The sequence below is a fragment of the Polypterus senegalus genome, chromosome 17, assembly GCF_016835505.1.
Source record: "Polypterus senegalus isolate Bchr_013 chromosome 17, ASM1683550v1, whole genome shotgun sequence".
Taxonomy (NCBI): domain Eukaryota; kingdom Metazoa; phylum Chordata; class Cladistia; order Polypteriformes; family Polypteridae; genus Polypterus; species Polypterus senegalus.
The window spans coordinates 41,884,420-41,906,462 of NC_053170.1; the positions used below are offsets into that span (position 1 = coordinate 41,884,420).

The following is a 22,043-nucleotide window of genomic DNA, read 5'->3' on the forward strand; positions in this document are numbered from 1 at the left end:
GAAATGTAGAGTTATGGAATGGCAAAGATCATACCTTAACCCCATTAGAAATGCTATGGTGTAACTTGAATTAGATAGTGCATATAAAGAAGCAAGGACCATACAGTTAAAGAAGCTCTGTAAGGATGAGTGAATAACATTTTCTGCAAGGTGATTCAGGAGACTGATAGATAATCACAAGAAAGGTTTAGAATCCCTTTCTGCCAATGGGATTTACATCGCCTATTGAAACCAGGGGTGTACTTATTTTTTCAAGAGCAAACTATTGCATTTCTTTTGTTTTTTTTAATAAGTGATTACAAAGAATATTTTTCATTGATATTTGATTAATTACATCGCCATTATTTACAAGTATTGTGAAAATGAAGATCAAATATTTGTACATACAAATTTGTTAAGAAACATGCACCCATTTTACAGGGTGTACTTACTTTTTCACAGCACTAAATATATTAAATGCATATGAAAAAGCTTGAATATAAATCTTAAATATAAATATTTTGTGGGATTGTGGTTTTAGTTCATGATTTGAATAAACTAATGGAGCGTATATTTTTTTCTTTCAGTCTTAAGTGAATTTCCAGTGTTAGGTGAGTAATGCTATTTTAATATGTTATTCATAAATTAAACTTTTAAGATTTATGTGAATTTGTTTTTATTCTGATGGGCTTTAAGTATCAGTATTAACTCATTTTAGTTTCTACCAATGTATACACTATTTATAATGTAATGAATTCTGTTTCTAAATAGGCTCAGACATGACTGTGAGGATTACATCTGACAATGTGTTACTTGAATTGCAGCTGCCTTTCAGTTCACATTCACGAAGGTTTCTAGATGAAACATGTAAAGCCTGCCATGGTAAGAAGTAAATACATGCCATTTCTTTCCTTAATTACTAACTGCAGCAGAAGAGACATGTTTTTAATTTGTGTGAATTTTTATTTATTTTTGAGAGATACTATAGGCTATGCTTGCTTTGGATTTCTTGTTACAATAAAGCACAATAGTTTACTGAAGCAGAGATGACAACTGAATAGGGAAGACATCTATTTTCCAATATTACAGTACACAGGTATATAAAAAACACAAATGGTTAGTTAATAGTTATCCTAGTATTGCCTCTTGATCATTTTTACAAATGCCTTTATTTATTAGAAATTTGTCACTTTCTCTTCTATTTCTGGCTTACTTTGCATGCTTCTGGAATTTCAGACAGTCTGTTTTGAAAAACCCCTTTGTCTTTAGGCTTTTATCACCCATGCATTTTAAAGACATGCCCTTTCTATTACTGTATCGCGGAGAGTCAGAGTCTATCCTGGAAGCAGCTAATGTAATTCCAGAAGCAACTTTGTTTAGGAGATATCAGTGCATGACAGGGCACACACATACATGCTATCACACTCAACTGTACAGAGAAAATTTTAAATCACCATTCAACCATATGTACACATGTGTTGGATATGGAAGGAAATCAGGCCTCCAGAGAAAACCAATGTAGATAAAGGAAGCATGTGTCTTCTCTACACAAGCACTGATCAGAATTCAGCCTGAGGTTCTTAAAACTCAAGCACTGTTCCACCCTGTTGACCACTTTCATACACTCACCTAAAGGATTATTAGGAACACCTGCTCAATTTCTCAATAATGCAATTATCTAATAAACCAATCACATGGCAGTTGCTTCAATGCATTTAGGGGTGTGGTCCTGGTCAAGACAATCTCCTGAACTCCAAACTGAATGTCAGAATGGGAAAGAAAGGTGATTTAAGCAATTTTGAGCGTGGCATGGTTGTTGGTGCCAGACGGGCCGATCTGAGTATTTCACAGTCTGCTCAGTTACTGGGATTTTCACACACAACCATTTCTAGAGTTTACAAAGAATGGTGTGAAAAGGGAAAAACATCCAGTATGCGGCTGTCCTGTGGGCGAAAATGCCTTGTTGATGCTAGAGGTCAGAGGAGAATGGGCCGACTGATTCAAGCTGATAGAAGAGCAACTTTGACTGAAATAACCACTCGTTACAACCGAGGTATGCAGCAAAGCATTTGTGAAGCCACAACATGCACAACCTTGAGGCGGATGGGCTACAACAGCAGAAGACCCCACAGGGTACCAATCATCTCCACTACAAAGAGGAAAAAGAGGCTACAATTTGCACGAGCTCACCAAAATTGGACAGTTGAAGACTGGAAAAATATTGCCTGGTCTGATGAGTCTCGATTTCTGTTGAGACATTCAAATGGTAGAGTCAGAATTTGGCATAAACAGAATGAGAACATGGATCCATCATACCTTGTTACCACTGTGCAGGCTGCTGGTGGTGGTGTAATGGTGCGGGGGATGTTTTCTTGGCACACTTTAGGCCCCTTAGTGCCAATTGGGCATTGTTTAAATGCCACAGGCTACCTGAGCATTGTTTCTGACCATGTCCAACCCTTCATGACCACCATGTACCCATCCTCTGATGGCTACTTCCAGCAGGATAATGCACCATGTCACAAAGCTCGAATCATTTCAAATTGGTTTCTTTAACATGACAATGAGTTCACTGTACTAAAATGGCCCCCACAGTCACCAGATCTCAACCCAATAGAGCATCCTTGGGATGCGGTGGAATGGGAGCTCCGTGCCCTGGATGTGCATCCCACAAATCTCCATCAACTGCAAGCTGCTATCCTATCAATATGGGCCAACATTTCTAAAGAATGCTTTCAGCACCTTGTTGAATCAATGCCACGTAGAATTAAGGCAGTTCTGAAGGCGAAAGGGGGTCAAACACTGTATTAGTATGGTGTTCCTAACAATAAAAAGTGAGTGTATTAACTAAAGTTAACATATTCATTCTATTGTTGGTTGTTCTAGAGATCTTTGTTTAGTCTGTGCTTACTCATGACTTATAAAGAAAGATTCTATAGCGCACAAGCTCTCCAATTCTATCACTCCACAACATGTACTTGAGAAAATGTGTATTTTGACAAAAGTAATCTGTATCTGCAGCAGAGGTAGTAATATAATTGGAGCAACTTACTCATAAAGAAGTATTTTCAGACAAAAAAAATTGTGTTGTAATTTTTTTTGTCAGTATTGCATTCATTATACCAGACAGTGATGTTAAAGCAAAGATAGGAGTTTGCTGGAGCCTGACACTTTTCCTTCCTTTCCTCATGATCCCTGTGTACATGTTAACTGTTTTCACTTACCCTAACTCAGCAGCCTTGAAGCTGGACTTTGTGATTGTGGTAAAATGCAAATATATCAATTATAACAGTCACCTGAGACTCTCTAAAAGAAGCAGCTGCAACTTTTTTCCTTGCTGAGGAACTGGCTAACTCATTAGTCCTTGCTGCCGCTCTTCCCTTTATATTGAAACTTCATGTTGTTTGTCCTACTCTTTTGTGTATACCATTAATTCTAGTATTACAGCACTCCTTGTTTTATTTAGCTCTTTGTTGGTTACATTTAGCAATGTTATTTAGGTTTTCATATTTGGGTACTGTTTTTTTGAGATTTTAGTCTTGGTCTGGTCTGAATCATGTGTGATGTTTTGTGCTTTCTCCTTTCCTGTGTTTTCTTTCTAGTTTAAATTAAAAATTTCTCTTTATCTTCTTAGTTTAGTTTCTAATACTCCATTGCTTCTTAAACCTTATTAATCCTCTTAGAGTGTCTGAACTTTAACCTTGTTAGGTCATTACTTTCGTGTATTTTTTCTTTTTTCTTTGGATTTAGCTCATGAATATAAGTGGTTGAAATGAGGTTGCTGTGCAGGGTTGTTGGGCTTATACTCCATGATAGAGTAAGGAATTCAGCAATACGTGAGGACTTTGGAGTATGGCCACAACTGCTTCTGATTGACAGAAACCAGTTTAGGTGGTTTGGTCACATAATTAGAATGCCCCTTAGCAACTCCCATGAGTAGCTTTCAAAGTACAGTCAACTGAGTGGTGAACCAAAGAAAGATTCATGACACACTGTATGGACTATATCTCTCTGTTCTCATGGAACTGTCTGGAAACTCCCCTTGGGGTTGAAAGAACTAGCAGAGGACAAGGAGTCCTGGTCAGGCCAACATGTTATTATGAGCCTCATCAGGATATGTGTAGTGAAAATGATGACTTTAGATCAGTAAAAGTGGTTTTGATGATCAGACATAAACGAATGCCATTAAGGCACGATCAACCAGTATTATGCAGGGAAGACCCTGGAACTGGATTAATGAGGGTCTTGGAAGCTAGCGAGTCAGAAGGATTTTTAGACCAATGTTTATGTTGATTTAGGAGAGCAGCGATCCCTCATATTTATTGACAGAGATAAGTAATAAGTGTGAGTGGTACATTGTTGTGTTTTGTTATCTGTGAAGTCTTGTCAGTTTTGAAGGGGGTGTGCCTGTGTATCCTCCTATTTAATTACCAGAATTACTGGATACAGTTAGGTGTAGGAAGATCAGAGAGCAGGCCTTGGTGTCTTAGACCTTTTCTAAAACAGATCAACAAATCCTGTGCAGATATTAATGATGTCTGAAAAAAGGATAAGAGGGGATTTTGATGGTGCTTAATACTTACCCCTCAAATAGTCATGGTACTTGACCATAATAATTTTTTCTGTTTTCTTTCACAATTATTTGATTTCTCATTGTGAAACAAGTACTTAGAAATGTTAAACATCTGTGTCTCAGTGTTTATTTGTAGTCTTTATAGAAATCTGGATTGTTTCTAAACTTGTGAATTAGTTCTATTCTTTCTCTGTGCCATGTTGAAGTTTGTTAATAACAGAGATACTGTGTTTTTTTTTTATTCCATTATGCTTTTATATTTTCAAATGTCAATAGTAATTAGACTATGAGATAATAAATACATCTTGTTAGTGTATATAAACAAATATGTTATGTAAAAGATTCGTTGAGAACTGTATTTGAATTTATTAGGGGGCAGCTCATCTGTGTTATATTACTATTCATATGTATTCTGCCCAGACAGATGCACAAAGTTTTTCTTCACTGTATGAAAACTCAGAATCATTTTTGGAATGAGTTGGCTTGACATTTGAATGCAGGAGATATCTAATAACCTGCAGGTAAACAAACTTTTTTTTTCTGTAAACTAGTATAGCTGGTTTGGGTTTGGTTCCTATGGAAGCACTCCATAATAGATATAATTTGTATCTAAAAGGAAAGCTATTTTATAAATCCCTTCCAAGGATACAAAGAATGCTGCCATAGATGATAATGATCCTTAATTTCATGTTCACACATGATATTAGGACGCTAAAATAATAATGTGAAGTTTAATAATGTACAAATACTGCTGCAGACAAATTCATTCAAATGTAGTTTATTTTCGCCAACTGACATGACATCAAGCCTGTAGATACTGAGGGGGAAGTTAAGTAACAGAACAAACCAATATTAACTGCATATGGTGCCTTCCCACCTAGAATCAAACAAAAATGAAGCTTATGAATCTAAATAAAAGTATTTTGATTCCAGCTATAGGCATAACAAAGACATTTTAATGTCTTAAAATGTCACATTAAGTTTAATTCATACATTTTTCCCATTTTTCCATTGTTTAATGGTACCCAGCCTACTTTTCTCTATGATGTATAATAAAGTTTTAAACACTATTCTGTGATTTTTCTCAGCCAAACACTACTCTCAGTATGTGTATGAGTACAGCTGGATAAAGACAATGTCAGAAATCTTCCAAGGACATGCAGTATTTACTTTGGAGCTCTTGTTCTAATTACAAGTGCATTCTGTCTTTTGATTAGTCAATTTGACAATACTTGGTCATGTAAATTAAAGTTTGTATTTTTCCATTGGAAATGTACAAAGTCATAGTGGTTAGTTCTGCTCCCTCATAGATCCTGGCTTTGACTCCTGGCTTTGTAACTCTCCGTGTTTGCATGACTTTTGTACAGTTTCTGTTTCCTTCCAAAACTCTAAGATGTATGTACTGGATTAACTTGTGGCTCTAAACTGGTAAGTTATTGCAGATTTGTGCCTTATGATGTTATCCCATTCAGGGCTGGTTTTATCAGCATCTTGGGGTTTGTGGAACATTTTCTGCTTGCCTTTATATGTTGTTATTCATAGTTGTCACACTTTAGTTGATTTTTGTATGTGTGTGGGTGTGTGTACGTGCGTGTGTCTTTTAGCAATAGCATTATGTATACGTAACAAATGTAATATCATGAACACTTACAGTAAATATAAATTCAAGCAGCAGGTACAGTACTCTTGCTTGTGTATTTTATTGAGGAAACAATTAAAAATTAAAATGAAGTAATTTTGTTATAGGTCCTGTGTTATTAGTGTATTTAATGTTAGAGTACATGAATTATACTGTAACATATTTCATAATATTTAAATAAATATTGGTTTGCACCAAGAAAGTAACATAATACAGTGCACTAATCCGTGATTCTATTTAAAGTAATTAAGTTCATTGTTATTTTAGCTTACATAATGTGATGTAGCTAAAATAAATTATTATTATTATACAGTGCCTATCTGTATAAGTTAGGATCATGTATGATATATTTCCTCAGCACCCCCAAAAATTAAAGGTGCTATTGTGCCTTCTTAACAAGATTGATGTTGTTGAGAGGACAATGTGAAATGATGAGGGCCCAAAAGAATTTAAAACAAATGACCACATAACTGGCAAAACATAGTCTAACGTTCTCAACCAGCTTAATTGAATCATACATTTTAAAAATCAGTTAATCAGTGGAAGTTTTTCTTAATGATTCTACAGAAATTCAATTACCAGATGATGCAGTATATTTGCTAGTATATAATACTAAATTTAATTAGTATGAAAGATATATTCTTAGAATAGACATCTATTTCTGAGTACTGTGCACAACGTTCTATGCATTAGATACAGCTGATGAAGATTTAACTACTTTCTATGTAGGAAGCTTTGAATAAGATGTTTAACTTTATTGTTTAATGACAAATGAAACTGAGCATACACAGCAAAATCCAAAGTGTTAAATTCACACCTACAGAGTTAATTTTAACACTTCTTCAGAGTTTATATAGGTCCACACCAAATCGAGTTAAATTTACACTTTGTGTAGTGTTATATTTTTTGACACTTTCAGGTGTTGAAATCATCACTGTAAGAGTTCATTTTTTAACACCAGAAGTGTGTTGAACATCCACTTGGTGTAAACTAAATTCCCAAGACACTCTGCTGGTGTTAAAAAAGTAACTCTTACGGTGTTGATTTCAACACATGACAAGTGTGGATTGGCAATATGTTTACACTCAATGAGTGTTAGTATATCCTATTTTAGATGCAATATCAATTTGGGGCACCTCATTTTATTTAGAAGCTAATGTCTCATTAATGTACACACCTTATACACAAGATTAAAAAAAAAGGAATCAAGACTTTTCAAAATGCTTGTTTTATTAAACAAAATAGTTTACACAATATTTCAAAACCTATACAACAAAAAAGCTGGTTTCCCATCCAAAATTATTTAAATATATAAAAAAGTGTGGTCTCAGTGGCAATTTACAGGGGATCCAAGTGTTAATTTACATTTTTGGTACATGTAGGTTACAGCAGCTGTTAATCCTTTGGTGTAAACACTGGTCTGTAACATTGAGCACAGCCAGGACTAAGTAAAAATAAATAAATACAAACATATAATAAGTCCCATTTAAAAGGGATAACATTAAATAAATAACTCACCACAAATTCTGGTAAAATCTATTGCCTCATCATACCTACAGTCCACTTTTGGAAAAATACATCCTCCATAAAGAGATGAAATAAATTGTTAGGCCAGCATGTGCCAATTGTAACCATCTAAAGAAAATATTTTTACATGCCAATTAAACCAGCACAAATGGGGGTATGATATATTGACTCTCATCAGACCCATATACACTTTGCAAGTCAAATGGCCTGTGAAACCTCATAGTATTGGCTTTGATGAGTTCAGCTTTGCCACATTCACCCAGTACTTTAAAATGCATGGAGATGCTCTGAGAAATGCTCGGTGAAAAGTTCATCCACCAAAAAGAATATATTGTTGTTGATACTAAGTATTTTTCGAAGCTGACTGAAAACTGGAAGTTGATCTTCAATTTTATTGCAAACAACGAGGCCTACTTTGTATTCGGTCCCATCAATTTTCACCCAGTTCATGGAGTACATGATTTTGTGCATGGGATTCGGTTGCATTCCTACTAAATGCTTGCTATCAACACTCTCCCAGCAAAATGTTTTCATTGGTCCATACTCAACATATTTCAAAGGTGAGGTTTCCCAAAGATAGCCTATGGACATCTGATGTATTTTTGCCAAAGATTTGGTGATATTTTTTAAATTCTTTAGTGTATTTTTGAACACTTTATGTTTAGTTTTGAATCGCATGCTCCACATATGTACTAAAGGACCGATCTTACGTATAGTGGAAGGATAATGAATCATAAAATGATGCTTTGGCAATAAATTCTTGAGTGGATACAATTTTGTGAATAATTCATGGTGTTCAATTATTAAATACTTCATAAGAATAGTCATGCCTTCAGAGAGACATGGGGAAAATACAAGGTTGACTATTTGAAGTAAGAGAAGAAGCAAATGCCAGTGTTCATCTCCACTGGGCACAATATCACCAAACACTAACGGCATGTTTTTTAAAAGACAAAGTGCCTGGATTGAGTTAAGCCCTAAGCCATTTCCTTTGTGGTCTAGATTCACTCGTGTGGGACGATTCTTTCGTTCCAAATAGCCATAATCATAGGCATATATTCTGGAAGCCAATTCACTCCATGACATAAAGTTACTGTCAACATATTCAAAGAGCAATTTCATTTCATATTGAGCAACTCCTTCTAGGATGTCATGCATTACATTGAAAGAGAAATTGTGGCATACATGAAAAAATTTTAGACTGTTGAGTGATGATTTTCTTTTGAGGCCATATAGTGATGAGATTTGTGGGTCTGATTCCAATTGAAGGTAGTGGCGCTCATAGACTACACAATCACGTAAACCAACCCTTGGGTCATTCTCATTGTAAATAACCTGGACATCTGCCTTTTCAGTCAAATATAAACAACAAAAATACTGACCACTAAAAGATTCAGAGAAGCCAAGGATTGAGTGCATTCCCAAGTTGTCTCCATTCACTTGACACAGAGTGCCATAAATTGTCCCTGTGGAAATTGGCAGTTCAATGCCACCTGTTTCTAGAATACTGATGTCATGCATCAAAGGCTCCAGTATGGACTGGAACCCATATTTTTTAAAATCGTGAGCATGAAAAAGTGCAACTAAATGGATATTCATCAGTGTTGAATTAAATTTGGGTGGAAGATTTCTTAGTACAAAATAAAGTGCCCCAACTTTGTGGATCCCGTGTTTGGATCCAAGGGGATTTGCTGTTTCAAAATCATCATAATATAAATGGATCTGCAACGCAGTGGAATGTCTGGAAAATAATGGATGAGCCTTGAAGTAACTTCCATCACAAAAGTCCTTATAATCATTTGATCGCTGCCTTTCTGAAGATTCCCTAATCAATCTACATACATCTGAATTTTAACACATAAATTTACAGTTTTTAATATTGGTACATAAACAAAGGTATCTTTTACTGGGACCTGATCATAACAGCCTGTTTTTTTATTGCGTCTCACATCATACCTCATGCCAAGTCCAATTTCAACTGGCTCAACTACACTCCATTTATCAATGAAATAATTGGTTCTTTTGCTTTCTGTGTTAAAGCAAACAAATGGGTTTTCAAAATGTGTAAAACTACTCTTGACTGCTAACCTGACTGGATTATCAAGAGGAATAGATGACAATAGTTTGTGTTGAGTTTGTGTGTGAACTTCAGAAGTAAGCTCTTCAAGATCTGAGACAAGTGCTGAAATTAAACTGTTTGCCACACCACTGCATTGTAATTTGGCCAAAAATTGAAGCACACATAGCCTTTGTATCCCTTTCAGAAAGGCAGTCATCATTGTTGTCCAGACAATCTGTGGGAAAACCTGGGGTATCACTGTCACCATTGTTCTCAAAATAAGAGGCACCTCGGGTATCACCAACGCCTGTCTGTATAGAACCTAACTGATTACTATCAACATCTTGGAATGACTGTGGTTCTACATAATGCAAACCATTATCCTCAAAATGAACACCGTTTAAATGTTTCCTAAACCCTGAAAAAGTACAAAACCGGCGCCTACGATCGCCTTGCATACAAATCAACCTGAACTTCAATGAAGGATAGAAACTGTGTGTAACTCGCAAGTGAGATATCAGCTGCTGGCTATTTGCATACAAACTCTCACAGCAAAAACATTTAAACATTGTTTAACAATTTCACACGTAGTTCTCTTACTCTTGGCGACTCGTTTGTTAGACCTATGTCAATGTTGTAGACTGTTGTCTATAGAAAGGTGTAGACATTTGCCAGGGATTACTCATAGGTTAGGTTAAAGACGTAATGAACTTTGAAAAGTTCATCTATGGCACTCAGGGAGGTGGCTCCTGCACAGGGGATGAGCTGCTTGTCAACAACGACATAAAAATTGTCAATCCTCCAGTTCAAACCATGACTAACAATTTATCAGGGTGAAATTCTGAAAAGTGCTACAGCTAAAATTTAACAGAAAGTAAGTTTGGAGGTTATCTGCAACTACAAGATACATAGCCGTTTGTAATTGATGTCATGTCCAAAAGGAAGAAAACCTACTAGAAAAGACAGACAAGTGCAGGCCACTGTGACATGGTTAAAATTGATATCAAGTTTGCATGCCATCAATAAGTCAAAAAAAAAATGAACACTATATTTGCCATGGGTGAAAAGCACGAGAATAACTTCCTTCAGTATCAACCAAATAAATGCATCTATGACTGTACAACACATTGCAAAGACATTGATCCCACATTGTAATTCACCTTATGAAAATGTACAAGCCTGTCAACAGCATCAGTGGCTGATTTAACTTTCTTTCTCCCTGCAGAAGGTGGTAGCAAATGCAACAACAACAAGAAAGAGGAAATGTCACTGTCCCATTCTGATGAAAAATGAGAAGGGGTCAATGATCAGAAATATAAATTAGTATGTAGAATAGATAGCCTTGCCTGCCATTTAAAACCTCAAAATACCACTTACCATGATCAGACTGTTGTTTCTCTGCTGCACTGATGTGACTTTGAAGTTCTGCTGTCAAAGTGAGAAACTTTGCTTCTTCAATGACTTTTGGCTTGAATGCCATCTCCCACTGCTCAAGCAATTTTGCAGATGTTTCAGCATTAAACAGCAAAATAAAGTCTTGATTTACCTAATGATATTGCATACAACAAAACATAATGGCATCATGCTTAAATCACACTTAATTCCTTAAACCAAGAAATAAAACAGGAAAGGAGTTTTTATACTTACCAACCCTTTTACTTCTAAAAATCTTGGAAAGATTTTTAAGATGTCAGTTGACCTTTCCGGGTTATGAACGAGCTCTTGCCGATGCTTAAAGGTTTGCTTCATCTTTTGCCTAACTTCAGTCTCATCAGCGGTGTGGAGAAGGAGTGAAATGGCTTCTCTGCATGCATCTCCATCAAGTTGTTCAGTGTCCTCTATTTTTCTTCGACGACTTGGTCCACCAGTCTCATGAGACGTAAAGTAAACACGTTTTGGATTCTTCCTTGACAGAGTTTTAAGCCGCCAAGAAATAAATCCTGTTCCCTTCTCTGGATCATAAAAATGTTCCTAAAATGAAAGAACAAACAAGAAAGCAATAAGGTGCATTTATTAAATCTCAATAGTAAATTAGAATTACATAAACACTGACATTGAAAATCACACCAAATAAAAAAGTGTTAAATAAAATCCAGGTATTTCTTTTAAATAATTGCAGTATTCAACTACATAAAAAGTACATGAAAGTGAATAAGGTGTGCTTACATAGCCCTTCGATGAATATGGGTCTCTTAGAGCATGGAAAAGAGAAACAATGCCCAAGGCATACGTCTCTCTCTGTTCAAGTGTGGGAATCCTCCTGAATATTGTATAAGATTAAGTAGAACTTAGTCTTTTATCCAATATTTAAACCTCCATATAGGTATGAATAGACACAAAGCAAGCCTGATATTGTCTTGATTTATTAATTCTCTGATAGCTTACCCATGAACCTCTGTCATATGGCTAACAAGAACATTAACAAGCTGTCATCTCGTGCTGTGCATCAGTGTTTTAGTTAGCTCATATTCTTCGAGAACATCCAAACCACCAGGTTTCTCTTTCAGGGCATTTTGAACAATCTAGTTATTAAAGACAAAAAAACCATGAAGGAATGGTATGAAGACATCACACACAAAAGTTATCCATGAATGCAGATATTTCCACATTTATCTGTTTTGCCTTTTCAGCACTTGTGATTTCTCTGCCATTATTAAAGTTTGAGCTTGCAGACAGGTTCAGTTGGGTTCTCTCCAACCCTTCTACATCACTGGAGTTTGAAAGTGTATCAGTGCATGTACTTGGTGTTGAGGTAGCTGTGGGTGAAAATTTTTTTAAAAAAGGAGAGATCAATATTGATTAATTATCAAATATTTTATTAAGTTGTTTAGTCATTTCAGAAAAAAAAATTAATACCACCAGAAACATCCAGGTCAGCAAAAAGTCCTTGTGAAGGACATTTTACTGTGAAGCATATCTGTGGGTTGCTCTGAACCAACTCTTGAAAAATATCTTCCTCCACATTAGTATCTGTCTCAAAGACTTGAAGTGCATCATTTGCTGTAAGCCCACATTTTTTTTTACTAAAACAAGATACATTTGGTTATGAAATGTCAATAAAATTAACTTTTTGAATCAGCTGAAACATTATCCAACACATAATTAAATTCAAATTTACCTTCGTTTAGAAACTCCTCAAATGTGAACCCATCTTACAATTTGATGTATTTCTTCACCTGAAGGTAATTCACCTTCACCAGCATGATGAGACCTCATGAAAGAACTTCAATCTTAGCTTTGAGAGAGCAGTTGTTTAACAATCTCGGTACAACAGTTTAATATATTGGCTAAAGCAACTTAAACTGTCATTAAATTTTTCAACTTTGTTGTTGCTACATACAATATATATTTCAGAACATAAATATATCTAATATGGAGACATATTTTGGTCAAAATTAAATAAATACGCAGACAAATAAAAGAATAATTACATTTCAAGGTGTGTTTCGTATCTTGTCGGCGGCATTGAAATAAGTAAATAGGTACATAATTAATTTAACACACGAAGAAATAAATAAGGAAATGCATTGGAACCTCGGAATTCGATTATAAATTCGTTCCTAAAGGCTGTTTAGAAACCGATTTGTTTAAAAACTGAAACCATTTTCCCTATACCAAATCATGTAAAATTGATTCATCCGCTCCCGAACCCCATGACTGCTTATTTAAACCTTTATAACCACACTTCATGCAAAAAATCGTATGCTAGAACAAAGAAAATACATACAAATGTTACACAAAAAATAAATACATAAAATATAGACGAAAATGTAACTTCACTTTACCTGTTAAAGAGTTAATGTCGTTAAGTGGAAGATGGTGAGAAAGGGGAGTGTTAAAGGCAGATGTTGACTTTGTCCACATGAGGCACAGGAGGGGATCAGTACAATCCAGATTGCTTCTCACGGTGACTTAATTCTTTTAATTAATTATTTTACATTTATACAGCGCTTTTCTCACTACTCAAACCGCTCTCCATATAGGGAGGACCCGGGAAGCAAACATGCAACAGATGTTTTATGTTGATCTATGTGTGAAACCATTGTTTTTAGTGCCTTTCAGAAAATAGATGTTAGTCGCCAGAGTTGGAGACAGCTAACACGCGGTGTCAACACACTGCATACATCCACAGACATTTTATGTTAATTTAGGTCAGAATCATTGATTTGTGTGTTTTTAGAAAATTCAGCTTTTTGGAAAAATATTCATCTCTGACAGAAAAGAAAAGATCAGCCATATATATATATATATATATATATATATATATATATATATATATATATATATATATATATATATATATATATAAATCTCAATTATAAGCATACAATTGCAATATGCTTGTTATTGTAACCATTTAACGATTGACAATCAATCATTTTTCAGTAATCATCCATCCATCCATCCATTTTCTAACCCGCTGAATCCGAACACAGGGTCACGGGGGTCTGCTGGAGCCAATCCCAGCCAACACAGGGCACAAGGCAGGAACCAATCCTGGGCAGGGTGCCAACCCACCGCAGTTTCAGTAATCAGTTTGTTAAAAATAAGTATTATTCTCACATTAATTTATTGGCCATTCTTGCAGTGTGAGCAAACACTGTGTAACACTCCAAGTGTTGATATTCTCAAATTAACACCAGAATCAACACTTGTTAAGTCTGAAAAAAATAACTCTGAAAAAACAACACTAAACAACACTGAAGATTTAGCTGTGTATTTTGTAATACATCGAATGTGACGCAACATATCCCTGTTATTCATAACATAGTTAATAAAAATGTTAAATTAGCTACTCTGTTTATATTACTTAGAGGCATTTTTACACTAAATTGTAATACATATTTTGTAAAGGATTAAAGATCAACAGACATGCTGTGTTGATAAGTACATGACAGAGGCAACAGATATCCTACAGGAAATACGGAAAGGGATACTTTCATAGCCTGAATAGTTTATTAATTGTTAGTGCTGCTGCTTCCACTGTCTGACTGAAATTTACATTGTGTGAGAATTATACACATATTTTTGGTTTCTTCATCATGCCAAAGACAAGCATTTTAGGAAAATTGTTGAAAACAAAATAGACTTCAATAAATGTGTGTGTTAGGGCTCCAAGTAGGCTCTGACCCTGAGACTGGATTAAATTAGTTCAGAAAATGGATTGATAGTTGCCGCAGAAAACGGACGGAAAGATAATTAATACTGCTTTTAAAATACACCAATATTTCATATTTTTGAGTTTTTAGTTAATTGATTACTTTAGTCTTTACTGTTTCTTGATAACTTGTTTTTGTTTATTTATAAGGAATGCAAAGACAAATTTAATCATGGGTTGGTGGCTTCTAATAATGTGAAATGAGTTCCAGTTTTGTATCCTGCATGTGTCCTTTTGCCCTTTCATGCTGCCACTCCCTGAATGAGTACTTTACAACTTCATGCAAAGCCTGTATGGTATTAGGTCTATGGCAGCCATTTGAAATTAAGCTGTCTGTGTGCTGGGAGAGACAGCCTAGTTAAAAAAAGATCCAAAGCACACAGACTGACAGAATGGAATTAAAGGTGTGAGTAATGAAAGGACCTAGTGACAGGAAACAATATTAGATACACAATATAGAATTTCTGGCATCTGTTCAGAAAGGCCCACAGAAGATAATGAGGTGTTAGTTGTTTAGTGCCTTTGTATGGCCCCATTGTTATCCTCTCATTTTTTCATAATTAATAAGTACCTATGCTGAGTAAAATTCTTCAGATCTATGCACAGTATCTGTGTTAGGCCACAGAAGCATTCTTTTTGAAAAGTTAAAATACATCATTATTTTACTTAATTTCATAAGGAAAGAATTACTGAACATCAATTATAGCAAAATTATGACATTCTAAAAATTAGGTGATTTAATCAAATATAGTAATTCTATGATAGGAAATTAAGTATTTGGATGACATGTATCTCATTGAACCAGTTTTAAGACATACCAGAAAACAGTGGTTTAAAGATCATTCAGTAAAGGAAGCTACTTCTCTATCTAAATGCAAGTATCGCTTTAGTTAAAAGAATAACGAACAGATTGTAGCACAAGTCAAACATTCCCTGTCATGCCATCTGAGTACCTCCGTTAGTTTGAGCACACTATACAAACAAACACTGTTTAAACTTATAATCCAAAGAGCAGTTGGTGAGGCAATAAATGAACACTGATTGATGTAAATACAGTAAATATGAAAGTCGCTAAGTTCTCAGCCAGGAATACCTTTTTAATCAGCAAGGCTGAAGAAATAAAAAATATAAGGTATGAAAAAATAATAGAAGAAGAAAGTCTTTCTCATATAAGCCTGCTACTGCATTGCTTCCTTCAGATTGCTTTGATCAAATGATGCCAAATATCCTGTACAGGAGTAATTTATGGCCCATTTGCCAGAAAGGGGAGGAGACTGGAAGTAGTGGAAGTGTTACTATGTTTCCTTGAATGGGACTGCTTAATGCCTTAGATCAGGGGAGGAAATGAAAGTGAGATGGAATTGCAACCCTCTTTTTAAACCTGTGTGTCTATGAAAACTTGTCCCTGTGAGGCATTTACATAAAATATTTCTCTGTCAGTGTTGGAGTTCCCTGTGCACTTTTCTTTTTGAAACTGATATTTTTTAAAATATGGGCAAGAGACCAATGAAAAATTAAAAGTGAAATGATTTGGACACATTTTCATGTATCTAGTCCTAGTTGTCCTTAGGCAGAACTTTGGAGAGGTCACATAATGAAAAGAAGATTTGAGAGGTTAGCCTAATTTGTAGATAGTTTTAGATGTATTGTTAATTAACAAAAAAAAATGGATGATGCCAAAATTCTGCAGAAGGCAAAAGTGGGGATTAACTACAGTATACACTCACTGGCCACTTTGGTACACCTTTGCTAGTACCAGGTTTGACCCCCTTTTGCCTTCAGAACTGCCATAATTCTTCATGGCATAGATCAAACAAGGTGCTGGAGCCATTTCTCCGGGATTTTGGTCCATATTGAAATGATAGCATCATGTTGCTGCACGTTTGTCAGCTGCACAATCATGGTGCTAATCTCCCATTCCACCACATCCCAAAGGTACTCTATTGGATTGAGATCTGGTGACTGTGGACGCCATTTGAGTACAGTGAACTCATTGTCGTATTCAAGAAAACAGTTTTGAGAAGATCTGAGATTTGTGACATGGTGCGTTATCCTGCTGGAAGTAGCCATCAGAAGAAGGGTACACTGCAATCATAAAAAGATGGACTTGGTCAGCAACAATACTCAGGTAGACTGTGGCATTTAAACATTGCCCAGTTGGTACTAAGGGTCCCAAAATGTGCCAAGAAAATAGCCTTCAAACCATTACACCACACCACAACCACCAGCCTGAACCATTGATACAAGGCTGGATAGGGCCATACTTTCATTTTTCTGACGCTAAATTCTGACCCTATCATAAAAATGTTGCAGCAGAAATTGAGACTCATCAGATCAGGCCATGTTTTTCCATCTTCTATTGTCCAATTTTGGTGAACTTATGCAAATTGTAGCCTCAGTTGCCTGTTTGTAGCTGACAGGAGTTGCACCCGGTATGGTCTTCTGCTGCTGTAACCCATCTGCTTCAAGGTTCGATGTATTGTGCGTTCAGAGATGCTCTTCAGCTTACCTCAGTTGTAGAGAGTGGTTATGTGAGTTTCTGTTGCCTTTTTATCAGCTCAAACCAGTCTGGCCATTTTCCTCTGACATCTAGAATCGATTTTCATCCAGAGAACTGCTGTTCACTGGATATATCCCTTCCCTGTAAACCCTAGAGATGGTTGCCCCTGAAAATCTTGGATTATCCTAGAAATACTCAGACTAGCCTGTCTGGCACCTACTACCATGTCATGTTCAAAGTCATTTAAATCACCTATCCTCCTCATTCTGATGCTCAGTTTGAACTACAGCAGATCTTGCTGACAATATCTACTTACCTAAATGCATTGAGTTGTTGCCATGTGATTGGCTGATTGGATATTTGTATAAAACAAGCAGGTGTACCTAATAAAGTGGGAAGTGAGTGAATGTTAATTAATAATTGTCTCTCAAGCCATGTCAATGCTGCATACTGGAACATAATAGTCATATATGTTCTGCATACCATCTTGAGTCCTTTCATAGAACACAGAAGAAGAGCACTTTTAGACTAGTGAGGTGAGGTGACATGAGGTTGGTTGCATGCGCCGATAGCACGTTACATCCCAGAAATGCTTGCTGTCTTCTTTCACCATCTGAACAGGTGTTAACAAGATACATTTAAGCAAACTGGCTTTCAGAGCTGAATGATACCAAAACCAGTAATTAAAGGGTAAATGAATTATCCTGGGCTGGCACAGTGGCGCAGTGGGTAGTGCTGCTGCCTCACAGTTAGGAGACCCGGGTTCACTTCCCAGGTCCTCCCTGCATGGAGTTTGCATGTTCTCCCCTGTGTTTGCATGGGTTTCCTCTCACAGTCCAAAGACATGCAGGTTAGGTGCATTGGCAATTCTAAATTGTGCTTGGTGTGTGTGCCCATGTGTTAAGATTAAAAACAAGTCTGTAGATTATATGAGATATTTATACTTACATATACTGCAAATGTATTAAATTGACACTTGCAGTTTTAAGAAAAAAAATTGACTTTTGGGGGCAGGTTTTGAAAACGATGTTAGATAGTTGGGATGACATTTAATAACTCTTATTTAAAAAAAACAAAGTACTGCTAAACAGTTTGACATTACCAAACACTTTACAGGAAAATGCTCACATTTGCCTGTTAAATGAGGCTGTAGCTTGTGGTGGGTTTTGCAATATGGAAGAGGTTTCAGAGAGTCAGTTAAAAATCTAAAGGTAAGCTTTATTTTTAAACTTTTATTAAAGAGATTAAGAAGAAACATTTAGTTAATTTGTAGTGACACAGAAAAATATTACTTTTTTAAATTTGTTACACTTACTGATTCTGTAGAATATAAGTTGATACTTCTTAAAGGATTACTCTTGTTGCACTTTAACGCATCTCTAAAAACGTACTGTGGAAGTTCTGCATTTGATATAATTGTCCCTTTGCTTTCATTTTGTTTCCTACTCATTTGAAAAAATGAAACTGAACATTCATTTATACTAAAATGACTATAGTTGTTTTGAAGTATAACCAAAGAATAACAAGCCACAAGGTTTGGGCACATTTTAAGAGTATGGTTTTGAAAATTCAAAAGAATAACATTACAATCTGTGTGTGTATGACAAAGTGTTTACTGTAGTAGTATATTTAAAGAGGACACAAATAAAAAATACAAGACAATTTAAATTTCTTTTTTGCAATCTTCAGAAGATAGATACTATTAAAAGTGTGTAGATCTGTTAATAACTATTGATAAACCATGTGTAAAAACAAGTAAATAATTGTTAAAATAATTAAATTTAAAATAATATATTTTATACATTCTGATTATTCAAAATAAATATTGTATCATGTTACTTTTAGATTTATAAAGCAATCAGGTGGTAAGTGCTTTAAAATAAGCTGATGTCCATTTAGTTGTTCACATGAGAAGTCAATTTATAGCTGAAGAGTTATCTTCAGGTTTATTTATCATAATTTAATTATTAATACAGTGTGATATATGGTGTTGTCTGATTTGCATTTTTTTCTGAATATATTGCTGTTGCCATTTATACTCTTTATATATTATATTAGGAAAATAATGCTTCAAAAACAGTTTTCCTCACTAGTAACTTGTTATATAATGCTAAATTCTTAGTACTGTAAATGTTTATGGTATTGCCATAGAAAGAACCATATGACAGACAGATTCATTGAACAGGTTTTTTGGATGTTGTATTGTTTGGTAAGTGAATTACTAACCCTTTTCAATGTTATCTGTGAATACCATGGCAATATAAAAAAAAAAAACTTAATTTCTTATGTGGTGCCTTCCAATCACCCATCATCTCATGTGCTGTCTGAAAAGTTAAGTATGTTACAGGAAAAACTTCATTTGCAGAAGTGGTTTTCTGAATTACAGCCCACTGTTCAGAAAATTAGTTATGCTAATGATGACCTATCACATTGCAAGAAAAGCAAAAGTCACAAATATTTAAACTTCCTTGATGTTTACCATATTTATTTGTATTTTATTGCATGATACCAGGAGTTGATAAGCAGCATATGTCTGTGGATCCCTGTCCCCGGTTTTTGTGGCTTTCTAAGTACCTCCCAAAATCAGCTCTGGCATCTGTCTCTGAGAAGAAAGGAGCATTCATCCCTGCTGCTGAATTTAAAGGAATTGAGACTGAAGCATCAGATAATATGAGGAAAACAGGTAATCAAAATAAATACACTAATAAAACATTGAATACACAATTATATGTTTTATACCTATTACAACTGTGAAATGTTGCAATTTTGTAATGCCAAATTTTCTCTACTGCTATTGAATAATTATTGTAAATTATAAGATGAATTATTAATCATCATATTGATGAATGCTTAATTTTGTATTTATTTACATTACTATCTATTTTGTGGAGTAGGGTAATATTCTGTCAATATTTATTTCCTGCTCTGCATGGTCACTATTCCCTAGATAAGCTCTAGCCTCTGCAACTTTGAAATTCAGAAGTGGGCTTTATAAAATAGATGAATTTATTGGCTGGAATAGCTACGTATTTATTTTGTATACTTTTTTGTTGCTTAGATAATTTCATGCCTTTTTCTAGTGAGATGTCTAACAATTAGTCCACACAAAGCGTTTAAAAATTTTCCATGCACTTCATACTTGTTTTTTTAATTAGACATGGCATTTTGTAAATCAGACAAATATACAAACAGAAAATGCCATGTTAAATTTAAACAGTAACCGAGTTTAATTGCTTAACCAATATTTTAAGTAAAAGCTGCTGATGTGCTTTGCTCATACACTGGTTGTCAGTTCACAGTGATTTCTTGAATATACACAGTTTAAACAGTGGATGGACCAGGAGTGGGGCTTCAGTGACGGGTCTTCTGGTTGGTCAAGATTTTCTTGGGAGTGGAGGACAGTTAGATTCCAGTGTAATTTTCAACTTGTTCTGCTTTGAACCCTTTATGTTGGACTCCAGAACAGACAGATCATAACTTTCTTTGTGACTATATTCAGTATAATGTATATATATGTATCTCCATGTATATGCATAAAATTATATACTGTATACACTCACCTAAAGGATTATTACGAACACCTGTTCAATTTCTCATTAATGCAATTATCTAATCAACCAATCACATGGCAGTTGCTTCAATGCATTTACGGGTGTGGTCCTGGTCAAGACAATCTCCTGAACTCCAAACTGAATGTCAGAATGGGAAAGAAAGGTGATTTAAGCAATTTCGATTTTGAGCGTGGCATGGTTGTTGGTGCCAGACGGGCCGGTCTGAGTATTTTACAATCTGCTCAGTTACTGGGATTTTCACGCACAACCATTTCTAGGGTTTACAAAGAATGGTGTGAAAAGGGAAAAACATCCAGTATGCGGCTGTCCTGTGGGCGAAAATGCCTTGTTGATGCTAGAGGTCAGAGGAGAATGGGCCGACTGATTCAAGCTGATAGAAGAGCAACTTTGACTGAAATAACCACTCGTTACAACTGAGGTATGCAGCAAAGCATTTGTGAAGACACAACACGCACAACCTTGAGGCGGATGGGCTACAACAGCAGAAGACCCCACCGAGTACCACTCATCTCCACTACAAATAGGAAAAAGAGGCTACAATTTGCACAAGCTCACCAAAATTGGACAGTTGAAGACTGGAAAAATGTTGCCTGGTCTGATGAGTCTCGATTTCTGTTGAGACATTCAAATGGTAGAGTCAGAATTTGGTGTAAACAGAATGAGAACATGGATCCATCATGCCTTGTTACCACTGTGCAGGCTGGTGGTGGTGGTTTAATGGTGTGGGGGATGTTTTCTTGGCACACTTCAGGCCCCTTAGTGCCAATTGGGCATTATTTAAATGCCACAGGCTACCTGAGCATTGTTTCTGACCATGTCCATCCCTTCATGACCACCATGTACCCATCCTCTGATGGCTACTTCCAGCAGGATAATGCACCATGTCACAAAACTCGATTCATTTCAAATTGGTTTCTTTAACATGACAATGAGTTCACTGTACTAAAATGGCCCCCACAGTCACCAGATCTCAACCCAATAGAGCATCTTTGGGATGTGGTGGAACGGAGCTTCGTGCCCTGGATGTGCATCCCAC

The 22,043-nt window shown here is 35.7% G+C and overlaps 1 protein-coding gene across 2 annotated transcripts in view; it reads left to right on the top strand.

The window, feature by feature from the left end:
* The window catches only part of inpp5b (inositol polyphosphate-5-phosphatase B), a 129,187-nt gene that overhangs the window by 31,890 nt on the left and 75,254 nt on the right, over positions 1–22,043 (top strand). The window contains exons 4-6 of one of the 2 annotated variants that reach the window (XM_039739629.1): positions 567–590; positions 751–861; positions 19,948–20,118. In XM_039739629.1, coding sequence (XP_039595563.1) covers positions 567–590; positions 751–861; positions 19,948–20,118 — 306 coding nt within the window. Of the gene's footprint in view, positions 1–566; positions 591–750; positions 862–5,056; positions 5,074–19,947; positions 20,119–22,043 lie in introns of those variants that run through there. The other variant, XM_039739630.1, reaches the window with a different exon arrangement.